Genomic DNA, 22,176 nt, shown 5'->3' with positions numbered 1-22,176 from the left:
ACATGTTCAACGAATGACTACATGCAGTGTTCCAGGGCAAATATCAGAACTTAAGATTTGGTCAGTCCAAACTCAAGGGCAATTTGGTGAAGCCACACAGAGTAAATTTTTTTCATTTAAAGGGAAATAAATAACCACCTTGCAGATTAGGTGCTCTTGGGAGCTGGACAGGGCAGGCTTTTTTGTTGAGGCTGGACACATATGACCGAGGTGTGACCTGTCTTTTTAGTTTGTGTCCACTGTTTTCACTTGCTCAAAACAGTCCATTCATAGGAGCTCAGGGAGACCACATCTGCAGGCCTCACAAGACAGAAGACAAGACATCTCCATGGCGTCTGGGACTCGTTCTAGCACAGAAGTCAAGGCTTTGGGCAGTCAAAGACAGTCATGTTTCTGCGGGCCCAACTCCTAGGAACAATATCTTAGTGTTGTTCCTCTGACTGACGTTCATTAGGGACTCCCTGAGGTTTGGCCAAAACCCCAGACTGGGCTGCAGAGAGTTAGTAATGCTCCATTGACATTTCTTACCTCCATTGCCCACCCCCAATCCAGTAGGCCAAACTATCTCTCTTTTTTCTCTTACAGCTCATTCATTCCATGTACATTTATTGAGTCCCTACCATGTGCTAGGCATAATAGTATAGGGACTTCACAGTGACCAAAGCTAGGATTACATTATTCCCCAATGATTTCATTACAACAGTTACACTCCAAAGAGGCACAGAAGCTATGGGGAGTATGGCAAGTTCTGATCTAGGTTGGAGTTTGGGGAAGATTTCCTTAGAGGAAGTGACCTTTAAGCAAAGAATTAAAAGATAAGGAAGAGTTGAAAAGCATTCTGGGCAAATGTCGACACCATGTGTTAAGACAGGAACAGAGCACATTTTGGGGCCGGAAAGGGGTCAGAGGGACTGGGGCAGAGACAGCCAGGAGCAAAGTAGTTCCAGATGACGTTAGTGAGGCCGATGGAGGTAGCTCTTGCAGGCCCTGAGCCCATTTTATGGCTCATGACAGCTAATTAAATCATTATTTACCAGTAGGCCAAAATGTCAATAACCCTGCTTACCCCACCCCTCTTGGGCCAGCATCCTGCTCCCGGGACACACAGAGCCTTCACCTCCTGGAGCAACTGTCCCCTCCCTCTCAAGCCTCTACCTCCAAGCATTCCTCTGACTCCTGAGGACCTGCTCATTGACTTCCAAGCTCTTGGCTCAGGGACTTCAAACTTTTGCAAGTGAAGCTGATCCCCTGGAAGGCATGTAAAAGATACAGAGTCCCAGGCTCTATCCCGTAGGCTTCTGATCCAGTAGGTCCAAGTAAGAATACAAGAATCTGGCTTTTTAATTAGCACCCAGGATGATTTTAATGCAGGTGGTTCTGACACCATACACTTTGTGAGAAGTGTTGTTTGTTTTGCTTTATATATTTTTAATAAGGTAATACATGTACATGGCTTTAAAAAAAGAAAATCAAAACAGGATAAAATAGTAAGTAAAAATAAGGCTCTCTCTTGCCCCTAATCCCCAACCTCCATTTATCCTTCCCAAAGTCAACCACCTAGAATCATTCAGTTTCTTGATTATTCTCCCTGAGATATTCACACTCATACATTTGTGAATATGGCCCCACCCTTCTTAAAATAACAGATTGTAACCAAGAAATTAGGATTTAAGGAATGATTTTGATTACTGAATCATTATACAGATATTCCTTTTTGCTTTCTAGAATATGGGAGTAGACAGGGGAATACCTGAAATCCCTAAATATAATCCAGCTGCCCTGATATCTGAAATGATTGTAAAAGCCATTATCTTGTGCCTTTGTGATTGTAAGAGCTGTCACTCCCTTTATCCAGTCATTTTCTTAAAATAACTTGTAGGGCAAAGGCCTAATGCAAATGAAGAAGTTGAAGTCAGCCATTAACTAGTTTCAGCCCCTTACATTTGTAAATTATATTGGTTAGACTCTGCTCCCCTCCTTTCCGGTTACCGTCTCCTATTGCAATGATGATGATAGCACTGTCTCCTTTTCTGCTTAGAATTTTCTATTTGAAAATTGTAATGACCTCATCTCCCCTTGCTAAAATCCATAAAAACCTTGAACCCCCTAAACTCAGGGAGACAGATTTTGGGCTGCTAGGTCATCTGCTCGCCTACTACATGCCTAGTAAGAAACTCTTTCTCTCTTTGAAAGCCCTGTGCCTGAGGAATTGGTCATTAGAGCACGGTGGACAAAATAATCCACTGCCTTTGTCCAGTAACAAGATGACAGCATATTATGACCATTCTCCCACACCTTGCTTTTTGTGCTTAACAGTGTCCCTAGCAGAGCATTCCTCATTCTTTAAACAATACATAAAGAGAATTCTTTTAAAGGACTGAATAGTTTTCCATTGCCTAGATGGCATTATTTATTTTATCAGTTTCCCGCTGATACACATGCAAAATATGATGCATCCACTCTTCTGCTAATTCAAACAGTATTACAATGCTTATCTTTGAAGATGAGTCTTTTACATATGTTAAATGTATGTATATAGGACAAATTATTAAAAGTAGAACTGGTAGGTCAAAGAGGAAGCATGTCTTTTTGATCACTGCCAATATGACATATAAGACGTGCTATCATCCTAGTTTTAATTTACATTTCCTTTATTATGAGAGAAGATGAATCCGATTTATTGGGTCAAAGTTCTTTATCGTAATGTTCTCTAAGAGCTCTTTATGTATAAAAGAAATGAGTCTTTTGTTATGTATGTTGCAAACATTTTTTCCCAGGTTGTCATTTGTCATTTAAATTTGTCTCTACTATTCTTAATAATGGGGTTATTTTAAAATTTTAATGCAGTTAATTATAATCACTTTTTTTAATGACTTCTTCATTTTGTGTCACAAAGCTCTTTCCCCTCCTGCTTTCTCACAATCGATGACACCTCCTTTTCTTTCCAGCCTAAAACTTTAAGATCATAACAACAACTATTCTATCAGCACACTCAACTTCTCACCCTTTCACGATACCTGCTCTCAAACTCCACCCTTGGATCTGTTCCACCACCCCTTCTTTGCTCCTGCACGTGTTGGGGTGGGGGTGGGGGTGGGGGGGACTGCTGAAGATCGCTGTGAAAAACGCAACCATACTTATTCATTCATTCAACAAATACTTTTGAGCACATCACCGTACTAGACACTGGATATGGATTTGGGACGGCTGCAAATTAACAGCCTCTAACCTCAGCTGGGCCCTCAATACCCAATAATCCCTGGTCCCTTTCCTTGTCCTAGGTCACCTTCCTCTCTTGTTCCCTTTCTACTCACTAATTTTCCCAACCTTCCTCACTCTCATAGTGACTTAAAGAGAAAAAAAAAAAAAGACCAGGTTATGAGGGATGAAGTTTCAATTCCCCACCTCTCACGAACAAATACTGACACCTACACCAACTCTCCCACATAGCCAAAGTTAAGATACCTTCTTCAGTTCAAGCTGTGATGGTTAGGTTTCTATGTCAACTTTGCAGGTGATGGTACCCAGTTGTCTGGTCCAGTAAGCACTGGCCTAACTTATTGTGAAGGCATTTTATGGACTTAAATCATCAGGCAGTTGATTGCATCTATGGCTTATTACATCTACTATCAACTAAGAGGAGTGTCTTCCCAATGAGAGAGGTTTAATCCAATCAGTTGAAGGCCTTTAAGGGAGAGGTGGCAACTTCAGCAAAAGAGAATTTTCTTCTCTACTTCATCCCTCCACCTGCTCCCAGATCTCTCCCCTCCCACTGCCTCCAAGACCTTGATTCATTAAACTACCTCCCTCCCTCAACCCCTCTCTCTCCTGGCTTTTCCTCCAAGGTAAGTAAACCCACGCAAGTCTCCTGCATTAAAGGAAGAAAGGAAGGGAGGAAGGGAAGGAGAGAGAAAAGAAACCAAAGTAAAACCACTCCTCTGTTCTTAGGTCTCTTTCACAGTACAGCAGTCTCTATTTCCTCTCTCACTCTTCATTCTTTTTTAATTTTAGTTTTTATTTTCAAAGTTAGATGTACACATAGTTTAAGGAGTTGGAGAGTTCAAGACCTATTAAAATAAAAGCAGACCCATCCCCACTCCCAATTTCCTTCTCCTCAGGGGCAACTTCTTTCACCTCTTTTAGCTGCACATTCCCCTCCAAAAGTACATATTCTCTCAATTCATTAAAAAAAAAAAAAACCCATGTTCTCTTTCATCTCCTTGAAGAAATCTCTCTGGAAACCTAATCTGCTTCATTCTGGACTGCGTATTCTTCATGCCTGTTACCCCGGGATTTCCCTTCCCATAATCCTGGGGTTCTCCTTCACGTCTGTAAATTGAAGGTCTTAGTTCCTGTATGCACATCTTCCTTTTTCTGGGTCTAACTCTTAGGACCTTTCTGAGAAAAAAGTGCATGGGAGAAAATTTTTGAAACCTTGCACACATTAAAATGGCTTTATTCTACCCTCATAGTTGATAGTTTGGCAGTCGTGAGACTCTCTAGAAGCATTGCTGGTCTCTCTCCCTTCTCGTTCCAGTTTTGTAGCTTTCACCTTCTTGCTTCTATAACTTGCACTCTCTGTATTCCTTCCCCCAATTCATTCATTTGTAAATAAATGAATGTATGAATTCATTCCCTTTATAAATTCATTCCTATATTTTATACAGGATTAAGTCCCATCCTGAATGAGATGGGTCACACCTTAACTAAAGTAGCCTCATCAAAAGATCCTGCTTACAGTCACCCCCAAGAGAACCTCTTTTGTTGCTCAGATGTGGCCTCTCTCTCTCAGCCAACACGACAAGCAAAGTCACTGCCCTCCCTTGTCTACATGGGACATGACTCCCAGGGGTGTGGACCTTCCTGGCAACGTGGGACAGAAATCCTAGAATGAGCTGGGACTCAGCACCAATGGACTGAGAAAACCTTCTCCAATGAAAGGGGGAAGAGAGAAATGAGACAAAATAAAGTGTCAATGGCTAAGAGATTCCAAACAGAGTCAATAGGTTATCCTGGATATTATTCTTATGCATTAAATAGATATCACCTTTTTAGTTAAGCCATAATAGAGAGGCTGGAGAGAACTGCCTGAAAATGTAAAGCTGTGTTCCAGTAGCCATGTTTCTTGAAGATGACTGTATAATGATATAGCTTTCGCAATGTAACTATGTGATTGTGAAAACCTGTGTCTGATGCTTCTTTTATCTACCTTATGGACATATGGATTAAAAATAAATAAATACTCCTTTTAGCTACTATATCAACAGAAGAGTAGAACATATGGAATAAAAATAAATAACAGGGGGAACAAATGTTAAAATAAATTCAGTTTGAAATAGTGGTAAATGAAAGCGAGGGATAAGGGGTATGGTATGTATAGTCTTGTTTTTCTCTATTCTCATTTTACTTCTTTTTCTGTTGTCTTTTTATTTCTTTTTCTAAATCAATGCAAATGTATTAAGAAATAATGAATACGTAACTATGTGATGATATTAAGAATTACTGATTGTATATGTAGAATGGAATGATATCTAAATGTTTTGTTAATTTTTTTAATTAATAAAAAAAGTTTTAAAAAATAATAATAAATAAATAAATAATGGGGGAACAAATGTTAAATTTAGTAGATTAAATGCTAGTGATCAATGAAAGACAGCGGTAAGGGGTATAGTATGTATGAATTTTTTTGTTTTCTTTTTATTTCTGTTTCTGAATTGATGCAAATGTTCTAAGAACTGATCATGATGATGAATATACAACTATGTGATGAAAAAAAGAATGTTCATATTGTATGCTGATTGGTTTTGTTAATAAAAAATTTAAAAATAAATATTTTTTTAAAAAAAGATCCTACTTATGATGGATTTACTCACTGGAATGGATAAGATTTAAGATGTTTTCTGGAGTACATACAGCTTCAAACCACTATATCTCCCTCGTGGTTTTATTTTTCAAGTGTGCTTTCCTACATTCAATACTTTTTAAAGTTTTACTCCATATTGTCTAATGTGGCCTTTTTCCTGTTTATCTTGGTCTCTGTTTTTCATATTAGAAGGTTTCTTCAGTTAGCTTCCTTACTGTCAGCTCATATTTAAAGGTAAGTTTCTAAGAAGTTGATGAAAGTTCTATATGCTCAGCTGGGACTTACCAACTATGGGTTTCACTATGGGTGAACTGGCTGTTTTGTTGAAAACCCCTGGTGTTAGTTTTTTTTCTCTGACTAGTCAAATTCCCCGGGGAAGAGTCTTCCTTTCTGCTATCTGAAGGGTCTAAGACTGGTTGACAGAGTTTTGGAAACCACCACTTATTATATAAACTTTCACTTAATGCCTGTTTTCAATACCGTACTCTTGCCCTCAACTGTGCCCAGTGCCCTTCAGGCCAAAGATCCCCTGTCTTCCATCTCCAACAAAGACCCCTCCAGTATTCTGATAGGACGTGTTGCCCAGACACATGGATTCAAGGAGGAGATCTGGGGGTCTAACTACTTCAAATGATCCTCCTAACTTTAGTACAAACTTTACCCCAGATGTAGGTGATGCTGCTAATTTAAAGGCAAATCAGGTTGCTTCTAAGCTTTCTTCACCACTGGCTTAGTTACCACTCCACTGCTAAGCTTGTCCTCCTGTTTTCCAGCTTCTACCAAAGGTTTTGCTATTTACTCCTCTCCTTTCTAAAAATCCCTTTATTGATATTTTAAGTCTCCACTCATTTGCTAACCCTGTGCAAAATGGTTTCATTCTTGATGATCTTGCATCAGCTGTCAAGAGCGATCTTTCCAGAAAAGTAACTCTGGTCTTAAATTCCTTCAAAGACTCCCAAATGCCTTCAGAATAAAATCCATACTGGTTTGCAAGCCTTTTCCTAATCTGGTTCCCCCTCCAGCCTCATCGCTGGGCACCTATCCACCACCGTACCTCATTCACACCGGTCAAACTGAACCCTGTGCTGTCCCCCAGATGGCCTAGGCTCCCTCACAGCACTATGCCTTGCCTATGATGTTCCCTTTTCCCCTCCAACCTCTCATCCATCTGACTAACACTAAGATTTGGTTCAAGCAGCACTTCCTCCAAGAATCCTGTCTCTCAGCAGAGTATGAGCTCTTCCTCTGTGCTCGGATACACCGTGGGCATATCTCTATCAGAGTAATGTAATTATTCCACTGTCACATGAGAGTCCATCTCATTCATCTTTGTATCCCGGGAGCCCAGCTCATAACAGGCAACCAAAAATGGAAAGGGAAGAAGGCTGGAAGGCGCCTTTTTCCATCTGAGAATATAGTCTGTCTTGGTCAGGGGGAAAGAGCTAGGGAGGATAATGTAACACTTACCAAATCAAGCTTCCCCCGGGCCCTGACGAATAGTGGAGCGGGTGGGCAGGGAGAGGCCCAAGGCTCTGCCTGTGAGGAAGAATAGCCCAGAACTCCCACCATCATCACCTAGTAACCGACAGACGCTTATTCAATTCTCGTGATGTCGTGAAGGTGGGCAGATCGGAAGGGCTTTGGCCGGTTATGTCAACACCGCCTCTGACCACAAGTGGTCGCATGCTGGTAACTGAGACCCAACCGAGCGCAAGTCACCCTGGGAGTTGTAGTTCACTACGTTGCCCGAGGAAAGTGAGACTGCGCCAAGCCTCCTGGGTGGCGCGCGCGACGCACTACAACTGCGCAGGCGCACACCGACAGCCACTCCTTCCGGGCCCCCAGCGCCGCATTTCGCCAGCGGAGAAAATCCGGTGGAGGTTACCCAGTGGGACGATGGCTACCTACAGCTTGGCGAACGAGCGACTACGCGCCCTGGAAGACATCGAACGGGAAATCGGCGCCATCCTTCAGAACGCAGGTTCGGGATGCGACGACCGGACCGGAGGGAGCGAGAGCTAGGCCGAGCCTCATACACAGGCGGTGACGGGAGAATAGGGGCCGGGTGGAGAGAGATCGTGTACAGCAAATGTGAGGGGGTGGGAGGGGCTGGCCTTGGGGAGGGGCCATACTGGCAGTCGCCGGATAGCACCGCCTCTCTCGCCTCCCGCAGGTAATGTGATCCTGGAACTGTCCAAGGAAAAAACCAATGAGCGGCTCCTGGACCGGCAGGCGGCGGCCTTCACGGCCTCGGTGCAGCACGTGGAGGCTGAACTGTCGGCTCAGATCCGCTACCTCACTCAGGTGGGTGTGTGGTGAGAGTTGCTACGAGCCGACCCCGACTCTCAGCCCTGGTCTTAGTCTTCGGGGTCCGAGATGAAGCTTTAAAGTGTCGCAACTCTGACCTGGCCGGATAACCCTGACAGGACCCGTCCCTTCCAGGGCCGGTTTCTTCCTCAAAAAGGAGCAGTTTAAAGTAGATAGGCCCTGCCTGCCTCACTGGATTGCATCACATGAACCCCTGGATGGGCAAGTGCCTGGAAAGAGGCCTGCAATGTCATAACCACAGGAGTTTGTCCTTAGAAACTTGGCCTGGCCTCAGCATGAGGCCCAGATAAAAGGGACAGATTGAGAGGGATCTGGAACCATTACAACAGCTACCACCATTTACTAAATTCGTACAGTGGGCCAGAGACACTGCATTATCTTATCTAATCCTATAACAACTCTCAGAGGTAATTATTGTCACTTCCACTTTACAGAGAAGGTTAACAGAAGTTAAGTAATTTACCTTAGTTACCCAATTACCATGTGGCATAATGGAATTCAAACGCAGGAACAAAATGAAGAAAGAGACTTAGTTGGGGAGGTGGATGAGGAAGCTGGTGCTCCATTGATCAGTCTAACTATCCTGTAGGTGGCCACAGGACAGCCCCATGAAGGTTCCAGCTATTCTTCAAGGAAGGACTGTCAGATGGCCCTGAAGCGAGTAGACTATGCCCGCCTCAAACTCAGTGATGTGGCCCGCACCTGTGAGCAGATGCTGGAAAATTAGACCAAGAAGGTGGAGTAACAGCTTAGAAGGAGACCAGCACTTGCACCCCAGGATAAAACCTAGAGACCTGAAGGGATGGATGCGGTGCTGGGGCTGATTCATACATGGCCTGCTGGTCAGAGTCTACCATGATAAATGGGGAAAAGGTGAAAATGGAAAAATCAAAGACCAAGACACCCATCACCATGACCTGGTGCCTCCAGCAGGGTGCTTCTGCTCTGCACTTCCTAAAACTGTGGACAAGCTCTGGCTCCAGTGGAAACTGACATGCCCAACCTACTTCCTCACATACTTCATGCCCCTCCCCCAAGCTTCCCACAGACTTGGCCCAGTGAATACAGATTCTTCATTGGGAAAGACAAAACAAGAACTAAGGGTTTTAATACTAATAAAATAATAATAAAAGCAAGGCGATCACACTCTCATTGGGACATATGAGTGATACAAGAGACTGAGGAAGTGAAACCAGACTGTGTCATGTCAGCAACTCAGCAGCAAGGAAGGGATGGTGGGAAAACCCAGATCTTCACTGGACCCCTGGTGAGGAAGGGAGAGGGGGCTGAGGCTGGGGAGGAAAAGTTGATACAGTGTGAGGGGAGACTTGGAGTAAGGGGGAACCATCAGAGAAGCTGAAGCCAGGAATCTGGGGCAAGGACCTGAGCCCAATGTCTGCTAAAACAAAGAGTCAATAAGTATAAAAATACATTTTAGTAGTCAAGAAAACACATAGATTTTGTCCAAGATGCCATTTTACATTATAGAATTAAGAACAAAAAGAGGGATCTAAGAGAGGGCAGCAACTGGTTATTCAATAAACGTTAGAACATTTGCAGAGTGCCTTACATGTGCCAGAGTTCGTTGTAGTATATCAAATAAGTGCTGAATAAATCATAGTCTCTGGTCTCACAGAGCTTCTATTCTTGTGAGAGGTTGATTCAGGCATTGGGACCCTACAGCCATAGGTGTGTAATGGAACTGCAAATCTGGAAGGGAAAAGGAAGTTGAGAGATGAGCTCTGAGATCAAGAGGAGTTGAGGTAGGGGCAGGAGAGGGGAAGCGGGGAGGATGGGCAATCAATAGCTTGAACTGGGAAACCAGACTCCAAGACCTTAACCCATGACCTGGTAACATTGTAGGTGCTCAAAGATTTGTGACTTGAATGACTATCCTCCACTTTCCACCACAGCTTCATCTCACTAGCCTGCTCCAACTGCCATCTTCTCAATGTCGCTCCAAGCACTTTCTGGCTTTGAAGGCCAAACACTGATCCCTGGGCCACGGGGTCTTCCCTTCCTCCCCACTCTAGTTTCTGGCTGACTCTTCCATCAAGGTATATATATATGTCTCCCTGGGTCAGGTCTGCCAGGCCCCTGGAATCTATAAGGGGCAAGGCCTCTGTCAGGGAGAATCTGGTTCCTTGGGGGTTCGGAAGGCCAGTTTACCTGGAGAGTACTGCAGTGACTGCTCCCTCCTCCTCTTGCACAGCACATAGAGTAGAACTCCAGCAAGGATGAAGATGATGGCCAGGAGGGACAGCACTGGTACCACGGCTGATGACCCAGCTGTCGGACCCAAATTTTCAACCTGTTGCTTCTGGTTTTCTCCAGAAGCAGGTTCAGCTCCCAGACTGTGATGCAGAATGGGAATGGTGGTTTCGTTGGGGAATGTGAGCCCTTTGTTCAAGGATGGTACTCCTGCTGGAAGGGTGGGCTGCTGGGAAGACTGCAGGGTAGACAGTAGAAACGTCTGGACACTGGTGCCCGTTTCTGAAGGTGCCCGCTCTGTGGGCTCATGGGCCTGGGTGCTGGGGGGAGGTAAATGCTGTTGGTGGGTCTGACTCCCCAAGTAAGCACGTCCACATTCTGGGGAGACAATAAATAAGGAATCAGGACTATCCCCAGAGGTCAAGGTGAAGAAGAAGATAGAAGAAAGGGTAGGGAGTCAGGGAGAGCATCAAGAGGACATCTGAAGGTCAAGAAAGGAAGGCAGCCCCAATGAATCCCAGAGTGATTCAATCAGTGAGTGGAAAAGTATCTGCAAAGCCCCCTTTGGGGAGTGGTGAGAACGGGGAGAAATTCAACTTCCCCAAGTTGAATTCTTGATATTCTCACAAGCAGTGTGGACAACCAAAGCTGTAGGCTGAGCCCCCAGTCTTGAGGTTTGTTCATATGAAACTTAACCCTGCAAAGGATAGGTCAAATCTACTTAAAATTTAGGCCTAAGAGTCACCCCCAAAAGAGCCTCTTTTGTTGCTCAGATGTGGCCTCTCTCTCCAGCCCACACAGCGAGCAGTCTCACCACCCTACCCCTCTCTATGTGGGACATGGCTCCCAGGGGTGTGGACCTTCCTGGCAACGTGGGACAGAGATCTTGGAATGAGCAGAGACTCAGCATCAAGGGATTGAGAAAAACCCTAGAATGAGCTGAGACTTAGCATCAAGGGATTGAGAAAACCTTCTCGACCAAAACAGGGAAGAGTGAAATGAGACAAAGTGTCGATGGCTGAGAGATTCCAAACAGAGTCGAGAGGTTATCCTGGAGGTTATTCTTATGCATCAAGTAGATATCACCTTGTTATTCAAGATGTAATGGAGAGGCTGGAGGGAACTGCCTGAAAATGTAGAGCTGTGTTCCAGTAGCCATGTTTCTTGAGAATGATTGAATAATGATACAGCTGTCACAATGTGACTGTGTGATTGTGAAAACCTTGTGTCTGATGCTCCTTTTATCTACCTAGTCAACAAAGGAGTAGAACATATGGAATAAAAATAAATAATAGGGGGAACAAATACTAAAATAAATTTAGTTTGAAATGCTAGTGATCAATGAAAGCGAGGGGTAAGGGGTATGGTAGGTATAATCTTTTTTTTTCTTCCCTGTGTTCATTTTATTTCTTATTCTGTTTTTTTATTTCCTATTCTGTTTTTTTATTTCTTTTTCTGAATTAATGCAAATGTTCTAAGAAATTATGAATATGCAACTAAGTGATGATATTGATAATTATGTATGTTTTATTTTGTTTATTTTTTAATTAATAAATTTTAAAAAAAAGAAAGGAAGGCAGTAGCAGAAGGGAAAGATAGAAGACAAGTAAGTGGGCAAAACACAGTATGGAACCACTGGAAAAGTGCATTTTGAACTGGGAAGCCAGGAAACCTGGGCTTGAACCCCAGCTCTGTGGCAAAATGGCTGTATGACCTTGCCTGGTGTCTCTTAAGGTTCTCTAGGACTCAGATGTTTCAGCTGTAAAATGCAGATAATTTTAGTACAAAGGACCAGAGTAGATGGGGGAATTAAATAAGATCAGACATGTCTGTGTAGTCCAAAAGGTGGTATGTGTAAGAAAACTTTAGCTGAGACATGGAAGAACATTTTAGTGGTTGTACACTTATTTTAGGAGTGAAATACAACTAATGCAACAAATTTGTGATTTCCCAGGTGTTATTACTTAAGACAAGTTGCTATTTAAATTTTCGAAAGTGGCTGTGGATACTTAAGATGTATTCATTTCGTCATATGTAAACATTATCTCAAAAGAAAAAACAAAAGCAAAATATTGAACTCTAGTTAATTGCCTACTGAAGCATTTGGAGATGAAGTATAGTGATGCCTACACCTTACTTTGAAATGCGTCAAAAAATAAGGTGGATCTACTTAAAATTATGCCTAAGAGTCACCCTCAGAGAACCTCTTTTGCTACTCAGACATGGCCTCTCTCTCTAAGCCAACTCGGCACTCCCCCACTACGTGGGACAGGACACTCAGGGGTGTAAATCTCCCTGGCAACCTGGGACAGAATTCCCAGGATGAGCCGGGACCAAACATCATGGAATTGAGAAAGCCTTCTTGACCAAAAGGGGGAAGAGAGAAATGAGATAAAGTTACACTGGCTGAAAGATTTCAAACAGAGTCAAGAGGTTATCCTGGAGGTTATGCATTATATAGATAACCCTTTTTAGTTTATGGTGTATTGTAGTGGCTGAAACTATTGTGCTGTGTTCCAGTAGCCTTGATTCTTGAAGACAATTATAAAAAGATATAACTTTTACAGTGTGACTGTGTGATTGTGAAAAACTTGTGGCTGATGCTCCTTATATCCAGGGTATGGAGAGATGAGTAAAAAATATGGATAATAAATAAATAATAGGGGGAATAAGGGGTAAAATTAATTGGGTAGGTGACACTACTAATGGTCAATGAGAGGAAAGGGTCAGGGGTATGGAATGTATGAGTTTTTTTATTTTTCTGGAATGATGCAAATGTTCTAAAAATGATCATGGAGATGAATACACAGCTATGTGATGGTATTGTGGATGGATTTAATTGTATACTTTAACTGTATACTTTGGATGGATTGTATGTGTGTGAAGATATCTCAGTAAAACTATTTTTTTAAATTAAAATACAGTCCATGCGAGAAAGGGGGAAAATTCAACTTCCCCAAGTGGAGAATTCTTGATAGTCTCACAAGCAGTGGGGACAACCAAAGCCATAGCCTGCGCCCCCAATCTTGGGGTTTGTTCATATGAAACTTAACCCCGCAAAGGATAGGCTAAACCTACTTAAAAATTAGGCCTAAGAGTCACCCCCAGAGAACCTCTTTTGTTGCTCAGATATGGCCTTTCTCTCCTGGCCAACATGACAAGCAAACTCACTGCCATCCCCCTCTCTACATGGGACATGACTCCCAGGGATGTGGACCTTCCTGGCAACGTGGGACAGATATCCTAGAATGAGCTGGGACACAACACCAAGGGATTTTGAAAACCTTCTCGACCGAAAGGGGGAAGAGAGAAACGAGACAAAATAAAGTGTCAATGGCTGGGAGGTTCCAAACAGAGTTGACAGATTATCCTGGGGGTTATTCTTATGCATTAAATAGATATCACCTTTTTAGTTAAGGTGTAACAGAGAGGCTGGAGGGAACTGCCTGAAAATGTAGAGCTGTGTTCCAGTAGCCATGTTTCTTAAAGATAATTGTAAAATGATACAGCTTTCGCATTGTGACTGTGTGATTGTGAAAACCTTGTGTCTGATGCTTCTTTTATCTACTTTATGGACAGATGAGTAAAACATATGGATTAAAAATAAATAATAGGGGAACAAATGTTAAAATAAATTTAGTCTGAAATGCTAGTGATCAATGAAAGAGAGGGGTAAGGTGTAGGGTATGTATGAATTTTTTTGTTTTCTTTTTATTTCTTTTTCTGAATTGATGCACATGTTCTAAGAAATGATCATGACGATGAATATACAACTATGTGATAAAAAAGAATGTTTTTATGTTAAGTTTTATCAATAAAACTATTTTTTTAAAAATACAGTCCATGTATCGACTGTATGTGTGTGGAAATTTGTCAATAAACGTATTTTTTAAAAAATAAGGTAGGTTGATGGAGAGAGGGATGGATAATGAGACAGATGTGAAATAAAGCAAATATAGTAAAATAATTGTGGAATCTAGGTGGTGGGTATATGGATGTTCATTGTACAATTCTTTGAACTTTCATATGTATCCTTCAATTTCTGTAATAAAATATTGGAAAACAAAAATAGTTGCTTGATTTTAAAAAGAATATTAAGTCAATAACAGCACAGATGGTAGAAGGAATTGACAAAAATCATGAAGGTGGTGATGAATGAAGTTTGGTAAACACAGACTTAGATGAAGTTTCTTTGACCAGTGTTAGCATGTTCTGGGAATGTGAGGTAGCGCAGGGGAAACTGCTGAAGCAAAAAAAAAAAATTTGCAAAGTGGAAGCCGCTAAGCCCTGGAGGCAGAGCCTGGGAAGGAGGGGGGAAACTTCTCACCTTTTTTATCATAGCATCGCATCAAACTAAGAACCCACTGGTCTTTGCTGTGCCCACACACACTCCGGGAATGAAGCTGGAACCTGCAAGGGAAAAAAAAACTGTTCTCAGCTGCCGGCTCCCCTCTTCCCCTCCCCCTGCCCTGCTCCTTCCTCATTCCAAAGGAATGAGGTCACCGCCAAGAAAGTCTTGTCTGCTGGAACTGGGAAGTCCCCAGGTAAGTGGGGCTGGGAAATGAATGTGTGGGGAGTTGAGGTCCGGGAAAGGGGGGTATGCCCACCCCAAGGAGTTCAGCTTTAGATCAGAAAAGGGTCCTGGAGGCGCCCGGCAGGAATGAGGCAGGCACTCCCTTCCTTCCAGTGGTGGGTGAGAAGATCACCTGATGTAATGCGGACAGCGCTGGTAGTCTCTCAGATGTTTTCGGAAATGTTCCATGTATTCAGGCGTTGGTGGGGAGCGCGAAGAAAATGATTTATCACAGGGACAACTTCCTGTGATACTGGCCTGGTTGCCATCGCCTGAGCAGGAATAGAGGTGGACAACTCAAGTTCCCAGGCCAAGGGAGCTCCCCCCACCCCCGTTCTTATTTAACCCCAACCCACTGACCCACTGCAGCCTCTCCCCTAGACCCCAGGGTCTGATCCCAGGCTTAGCTGACCCCCAGGCTTAGCCCTCACATCACGCCTCGCCCCCAAAGACGTCTGTAGTCGTACCTGAACCCAGGTGTCCCCTAGCTTCTATCCCCAGGCAGCTGGTCTTCCCCTTGCCCCTGCTACCCTGCGCCTGGCTCTCCATTTATACAGCCCCGCGGCCGTCAAACTTCCCCTCCCCAAGCACATCCCCTTTCCCGGACGCAGGGATCCAGACTCCCGGCCCAGCCCCTGACGAACCTGGCAGACTCAGCCGCGCTAGCAGGAGGAACAGGAGCGCGCGCGCGGGGGGTCGCCGACCCCGCCTCATCTCGGGGTCTCGGTGGCCGAGGCCACCTCGCCCTGCCTGCCTCCCGGACGGGATCCCGGAGCGTGAAGTCGGGCTGGTTTTCCTCCCCTGCTCCGACTGAACGTCTGGAGAAGACGGCGGCCGTCGGGGCCGGGTCCCTGCTGCGGAGCGGGCGCGAGGTGACGGCGCTCCCACCGTCGCGAACGGACCGTGCGGTCGGTACCGCCCGCGACAGGGAAAGCCCCGGAGGCGGACCTTCGCCCCGCGCCCCCGCGGGCCGCCCGCCCTCCCCAGGTCAGCAGGCGGGACGGGCGAAACCAGCGAGCGGCGCAGCCTCCCTCCGGGGCGCTTTCACTTCTCCCGGCCGGGCCCCGGGCGCAGCCGAGTCCAGTCACATGGCCGGAGCGAAGGTGGCGAACCCTGGCCAGCGCAGTGACCCTCGGTCACGGAGCCCACGGGGGCGTGGCCACCCGAGGGGCGGGCCGAGGGCTCGGGCCGCCCTGACGTCACGACTGCCCTCCCCGTGGTATTTACCTTCGAAAAGTGGTGGCGGCTGCAGGTACCGGAGTAGCGGGCGGCCGGGAGGGGCGAGGTCTGCTGGGGCTCACCGTCAAACCGAGCCTGGCCGAAGGGGTGCCCCGGCCCTCGTCCCTCCTCCCACGCCCCACAGACGGGTCCAAAATTCTTCCCTCCTTGCCCAACCCTTCCCAGTGGGATTAGCCCTCCCTCATCCCCAGCCTATACTCGAACCCGACTTCTGAGGGTTTGAACCCTCAAATTCTAAGCCCCCAAATTTTGAGCCCCTGAGTGATCACCCTCTACCCTAATCTCTCATTTCCAAAAAGTAACCTCCCATCCTCATTTCTGAATTTTTATCCTCAATCCTGAAACCCTATTCTCAGTTCCTCCAACTCATCTGCAGACTTCACCTTAAAGTACTCACAAACCCACGCCAGCCCACCCCCACCCCCGAACTCTCTCACACTACCCGCCCCTCACCATATGTCCCTTCCTCTGCTCAGTCTGGGCCCAGGCCCTGTGCCCCTGAAGACATGGAGTTTGTGTCTGGATACCGGGATGAGTTTCTTGACTTCGCTGCCCTCCTCTTTGGCTGGTTCCGCAAGTTCGTGGCCGAGCGTGGGGCTGTGGGGACAAGTCTCGAGGGCCGCTGGCGACAGCTGGAGGCTCAGATCAGAAGGCTGCCCCAGGACCCGGCCCTCTGGGTGCTCCATGTCTTGCCCAACCGTAGTGTGGGCATCAGCCTGGGGCAAGGGGCAGAGCCAGGTGCTGGGCCAGGCCTGGGGGCTGCTCGGCTCCTGGGAGATGAGGCCCCCCTCCATCTGCGAGACCTGAGCCCCTACATCAGCTTGGTCCGCCTGGAGGATGGGGGGGAGGGGGAGGGGGAGGAAGAGGAAGAGGAAGAGAATGGAGAAAAGGAAGATGCAGGCCCAGAGAAGGTGGATCTGGAGGAGGACAGCGCGCCAGCTGCGACCAGTAGGGACTCCCCGCAGGAAGCAAACCCCTCAGGGGTGCCAGAGGAGGCTGAGCCGGAGGTTAGAAGTGGCGAGGATGACTGCCGAGAGAACAAGGCAGAGGACGAGACAGCCTCTGAGAAGAGGAAAGGACGGAGAAGTGGTAAGAACCAAGGGTTGGCCTTGCCCTATCCCCTGCCCAGCTGAGCTTCACTTCTGGAACCCTCCCCCGCCAGCCAGAACTCAGTCTGGACTGAAGAAGTGTCTTCATTAATCCACAGTACTTTTTGTTTTTTAATTCGACTCGACATTTAAATATTAAAAGAAAAAGAAATCCAGAAGATTAATACCTTCTCAAGAAAAATCTAAACACATTTCTGTAGGGCAGCAAATGCTGGTACCATGAAGCATTCTTAGGCCCTTTTACTCACTGGCATACTTGCCCAGCCCCAGTAGGCATTTGGGACCCCTGACCTTGTCCATCACGACACCTGTGACTTTTTCCTCTTTTCCCAGAGGCTGACCCCCTGCACCTCTCCTGCCTCTTACTGGTGACAGATGAACATGGTACCATCTTGGGCATTGACCTGCTAATGAATGGAGCCCCGGGGAGCACAGGCCGGGGCTCAGGGACAGAGAACTTGACGCACCTGGTTCCTCGGGCCTACGCTCTCCTCTGCCACAGCATGGCCTGCCCCATGGGGTCTGGGGACCCCCGAAAGCCCCGACAGCTTACTGTGGGAGACCCCCAGCTGCATCGGTACAGAAACATGGCATGTGAGGGTGGGGAAGCCTAAGGACCTGGACTTCCAAGCCCTGGGCCTGACACCATCTTCACACCCCACTCAGAGAGCTGGAGAGCCTGGTTCCAAGATTGGGAGTGAAGTTAGCCAAGACCCCAATGCGGACATGGGGTCCCCGGCCGGGCTTCACCTTTGCGTCCCTTCGGGCTCGAACCTGCCATGTTTGTCACAGGCATAGCTTTGAAGTGAAACTGAGGCCCTGGTGAGCAGCTAGCAGAGATGGAGTACGAGGGAGGAAGACCAGGCAAACAGAGAGAATGCAGGCTGGTGGGGGACTCAGCAGACAGATGGAAGGAGGGCCAGGGAGACAAGGAACAAGCCCTTACAGTTAGAAAGACAGACAAACAGGCCAACTGACAAATGGGCAGCTTAAGGGCAGACAGATGGCAGACAAAGCACCTACAGAGAGAGCAACTAGGGGCCCACCAGCCGCCGTGTCTCCCAGCCCCCAGTGTAGCGCTGTCTTGTACTGTGGAGAAGCTTGTCTCCGGGCTGACTGGCGGCGGTCCCCAGATGATGTGAGCCACCAATTCTGGTGCCCGAGGCTTGCAGCCTTCATGGAGCGGGCAGGAGAACTGGCAACTCTGCCTTTTACCTACACCACAGGTACTTAAGGTCAGGATGGGGGCCAAAAGCTGGGATTAGAGCTTTGGGATTGTGGTCTGGGTGCCTGGAAATGGGTACAGGGTCCTGGGATTGAAGGCAAAGTGCTTGAGGATGGAGTCTAGACCCCTTAAAGATAGGCTGGTGTTTGGGGTTAGGGGGCTAGTTAGATCCCTGGGGCTGGAGCAGGGTCTCTGAAGCTGAGGACTGAGTACCTGGATCCTTGAAAGAGTTTAGGAGATTCAGGGTTAGGGACTCAGACAGCTCCCTTCCCAGCTCTACCATTAACCGGCAGTGTGATTTTAAACAAATCTCTTTAGTTCTCTGGCTTTGGTTTTCTCATCTGTAAAATAGGGAGACTAACAAATGTTGAAATCCATGGATGGGGATGCATGGCTAGTTCAGTGATAGAAGGCTCTCCTGCCATCGGGAGACCCAGGTTCGATTCCCAACCTATGCACCAAAAAACAAACAAAAACCCATAGATGGAATTGTCATAAGGATTATGTGGACTTGGTGTCTAGGTGGTAAAATATTAGCTCCTTCCCTGATTACAACCAGATTCAGATTTGGGGTCCTTGAGGGAGGCTGAGGAGAGTGAAAGTCTGGGGTCCTAGCCACCAGGCCCTCAACCCCTCCTCTTCCTCCTTCTCCAGAGGTGACCAGTGAAACTTTTAACAAGGAGGCATTCCTGGTGTCCCGGGGCCTCACTCGTGGCTATTGGACCCAGCTCAGCATGCTGATTCCAGGCCCTGGCACTCCCAGGCACCCACGGGGCAGCGCACCATCCCTCAGCCTTCTTCTCAGTGGTGCGTGGGGCATCTCTTCAGACATGGGCCCCTCAGCCTACAGGGGAAAAAAGTTGTCCGAGTCCCAGATAACCCCTCCACATCCACACCAAACTCCCCCCTCTCCCAACCAGCACCTCACTCTGTGCAGCCCATTCAGAAGCTCCATCCCTACCAGACAAACCCCCATTCCTCTTGCTGCAGCTCCAGGAGCTCTCTCAGGGGACACAGCTCCTTTGGAAGGAAGAGGGGGATGGCCCAGGCGAGGGTCTTATCGACATCAGGTCCTTCTCCCTTTCATCCTCTCAGGAGATCCCTACCAGCTTCTCCAGGGGGACGGGCCTGCCTTGATGCCTCCTGTGCCCCCAGATCCACCAAGAGGCCTCTTTGGTGAGTTGGAGGAGCCCAGAGGGACCCAGGGGGCAGGAACAGGGGCTGGAGGGCTGGAAGCCTAGGTTGCTCAGAAAAAGGGGGCTGTTACATTGGAGGAGTTGGGGTCCTGGCCTGCGGCCGGGTCCTCCATTAACCCACTCTCCCCAGTCTCTTGGCAGGATTACTACACATGGCGGGGCCTCGGCTTGGACTCTCCCATGGCCGTGCTTCTCACCTACCCTCTGACAGTGTACTATGTCATCACCCACCTTGTGCCCCAGTCCTGTAAGGAAAGCTGGGGCAGGGAGGAGGGCCTGGAGCAGGGGGTGTAGGGAGCTGGTAGGGGGCTGGAGGGAGAAAAGAGGGAGACTGTATCCTTCAAAAGCTGGCTTCTCACCAGTCCCTGAGCTCAACATCCAGAACAAACAGTCACTGAAGATCCACGTGGTGGAGGCCGGGAAAGAGTTTGACCTTGTCATGGTGTTTTGGGTAAGTCCCTCCAGGCTTGAGGGTTGGGCTCCGGAGTATGGGGGTGGACGCAGGGTGGGACCCAGATCTGTCCTGCTCTCTGTCCTTCAGGAGCTCTTGGTCCTGCTCCCCCATGTGGCCCTGGAGCTGCAGTTTGTGGGTGATGGCCTGCCCCCCGAGAGCGACCAGCAGCATTTTACTCTACAGAGGGTCAGGACTAAGGGGAGCCCTGCTCTTCAGCCCTATCTCCCTACTGTCCTCCCCACTGGGCCCCTCCTTTCCTCTCCTTCTCCCCTGTCTTGCTTGGTGCATTCTCCAGGACTCTGATTTTCAGTGGCTTCCCCACCCCGCTCCTGGCCCCCCAGGATGGCCCTGAGGTGTCGGTCCGCCCTGGATCTGGGGTATCAGCACGGCTCAGCTCTGGGACTAAGGAGAAGGGGGGGCGCAGGGACCTGCAGATCAAGGTGTCAGCACGGCCCTACCACCTGCTCCAGGGGCCCAAGCCTGACCTGGTTATTGGTGAGAGCCTGGGGCTCAAGGGAGGAGGAAGGAGGCATGGAAAAGGTGGAGGAGAGGCAGACCATGGGAGCCAGCTTCTCCCTGCTCTCTGTCCACAGGATTTAACTCTGGCTTTGGTCTCAAGGACACTTGGCTGAGCTCTCTGCCCCGATTACAGGTGGGGAGGGGTTTAAAAGAGAACTTCTCTGGCTACCTGCCCTGCCTCTCCTTTCGTCTGAGAATCTCTGGGCCCTTTCCCATCCTCTGCTCCCAACATGTGGGGAGCGTCCACAGGTCCTCTTGCCCCTGTCTGCCTTATGCCCCTCCCCTGACAGGGTCTTTTCTGGAGCCTCAGTTCCCAACTCTGTCTGCCATCCTTGTGGCTTGGGATTGTACCTGGGAGGTGTGGGGGAGCTTCCCAAGGCGCGTCTCTGAGGCCCCACCCTACTCGCAGTCCCTCCGAGTGCCGGCCTTCTTCACCGAGAGCAGCGAGTATGGCTGCGTGATGGACGACCAGACCATGGCCGTGGCCACAGGAGGGGGCACCAGCCCCCCACAGCCCAACCCCTTCCGCTCTCCCTTTCGCCTCAGAGCGGCCGACAACTGCATGCCCTGGTGAGGGCCCACGACCCTCCCTATTTCCTTCGTGACCCTCAACTCGTCCTCTTCCTCTCTGGCTCCACATCTAAAAAGGCCCACCTCTGCCCTCTGCCTCTCCAGCCCGGTGTAACCCGCCTTCTCCGCCTCCACCGCCCCCCACCACCCCTTTTAAGATCCAGCTCACAGACTCTTCCCAACTCCTCGCCCCACCCTCGAAAGGACCCTGCCCCCCTCTAGCTCGCCTGGCCCCGCCCCCGGCCCGCCTGGCCCCGCCCCTGACCGCACCCACGCGCCCCCCTCTCAGGTACTGCAACGCCTTCATCTTCCACCTGGTCTACAAGCCCCCGCCCGGCAGCGGGGCCCGCCCAGCGCCCGGCCCCGCGCCCCCGGCCCCGCCGCCTGCCGCTCCTCCCGCCCCCGCCCGAAGGCGCCGCGGAGAGAAGAAGCCCGGGCGGGGGCCCCGTCGGCGGAGGTGAGGGCTGAGACGGCAGCAGGCCACCCCCGCCCGCGACGCGCCGCAGAAAGGAAAAAAATGGGAAAGCGCCAGGCTGAGGGGGAGGATTGGTTGGCGGAACATGGAAAGGTAAATAAAATTACTTGTTTGAAATCACTGAGTCATCGACCCTTTCATTATACGCCAATGACTAGGAAAGGATAAGGGCGGGGAGAGAAGATTTAGGGCTGACACTCCTCCAGTCCCTTTCAGTCCCTCCAACGGCTGTCCCCTCTCGGACACACTCTTTGGTGATCCCAAACCTCTTAATAAGCCATTTTCCGGTCCGGGGAAACTCAGGGTCCTGCCCCAAGGATGGAAGTGGTTTCCCACTAGGGGGACGGGGTTTGCATAGGAATGTTCACCTAACCTCCTAGGGGCATACTGATCCCTTGGTTTAGATTCAGTGAA

The 22,176-nt window shown here is 48.2% G+C and overlaps 4 protein-coding genes across 7 annotated transcripts in view; 2 read left to right on the top strand and 2 right to left on the bottom strand.

Annotated features, from left to right (window-relative positions):
• The window catches only part of PELP1 (proline, glutamate and leucine rich protein 1), a 78,734-nt gene extending 70,835 nt beyond the window's left edge, over positions 1-7,899 (bottom strand). For 2 of the 3 annotated variants that reach the window (XM_077165680.1, XM_077165682.1), the window contains exon 1: positions 7,331-7,899. In XM_077165680.1, the coding sequence (XP_077021795.1) occupies positions 7,331-7,435 (105 nt within the window). In that variant the 5' untranslated portion in view covers positions 7,436-7,899. The remainder of the gene's footprint in view (positions 1-7,330) is intronic. The other variant, XM_077165681.1, reaches the window with a different exon arrangement.
• On the top strand, positions 7,446-14,450 carry MED11 (mediator complex subunit 11). The gene is made up of 3 exons (XM_077165691.1): positions 7,446-7,844; positions 8,037-8,167; positions 8,781-14,450. The coding sequence occupies exons 1-3, from the start codon at positions 7,514-7,516 to the stop codon at positions 8,916-8,918; spliced, it is 600 nt and encodes a 199-aa protein (XP_077021806.1). The 5' UTR covers positions 7,446-7,513; the 3' UTR covers positions 8,919-14,450.
• CXCL16 (C-X-C motif chemokine ligand 16) lies at positions 9,284-16,722 on the bottom strand. Its single transcript, XM_077163285.1, has 7 exons — positions 16,711-16,722; positions 16,203-16,289; positions 15,620-16,016; positions 15,109-15,247; positions 14,730-14,812; positions 10,361-10,780; positions 9,284-9,901 (listed from the first exon to the last, which is right to left on the bottom strand). Exons 1-7 carry the CDS (start codon positions 16,720-16,722, stop codon positions 9,822-9,824), a joined length of 1,218 nt encoding a protein of 405 aa, XP_077019400.1. The 3' UTR covers positions 9,284-9,821.
• ZMYND15 (zinc finger MYND-type containing 15) lies at positions 16,138-21,879 on the top strand. 2 transcript variants are annotated; one of them, XM_077165686.1, is made up of 14 exons: positions 16,138-16,227; positions 16,691-17,303; positions 17,657-17,900; positions 17,990-18,145; positions 18,389-18,549; positions 19,203-19,355; positions 19,644-19,724; positions 19,875-19,991; positions 20,107-20,195; positions 20,286-20,384; positions 20,540-20,693; positions 20,792-20,850; positions 21,127-21,287; positions 21,577-21,879. In XM_077165686.1, exons 2-14 carry the CDS (start codon positions 16,721-16,723, stop codon positions 21,746-21,748), a joined length of 2,229 nt encoding a protein of 742 aa, XP_077021801.1. In that variant the 5' UTR covers positions 16,138-16,227; positions 16,691-16,720; the 3' UTR covers positions 21,749-21,879. The 2 variants fall into 2 exon arrangements, with proteins under 2 accessions (XP_077021801.1, XP_077021802.1); XM_077165687.1 differs by lacking the exon at positions 17,990-18,145.
• The last annotated feature ends 297 nt before the right edge of the window (positions 21,880-22,176 follow it).

This window comes from Tamandua tetradactyla, chromosome 6 (genome assembly GCF_023851605.1).
Source record: "Tamandua tetradactyla isolate mTamTet1 chromosome 6, mTamTet1.pri, whole genome shotgun sequence".
NCBI classification, from domain to species: Eukaryota; Metazoa; Chordata; class Mammalia; order Pilosa; family Myrmecophagidae; genus Tamandua; species Tamandua tetradactyla.
This window is presented reverse-complemented; position numbering and strand designations above follow the sequence as displayed.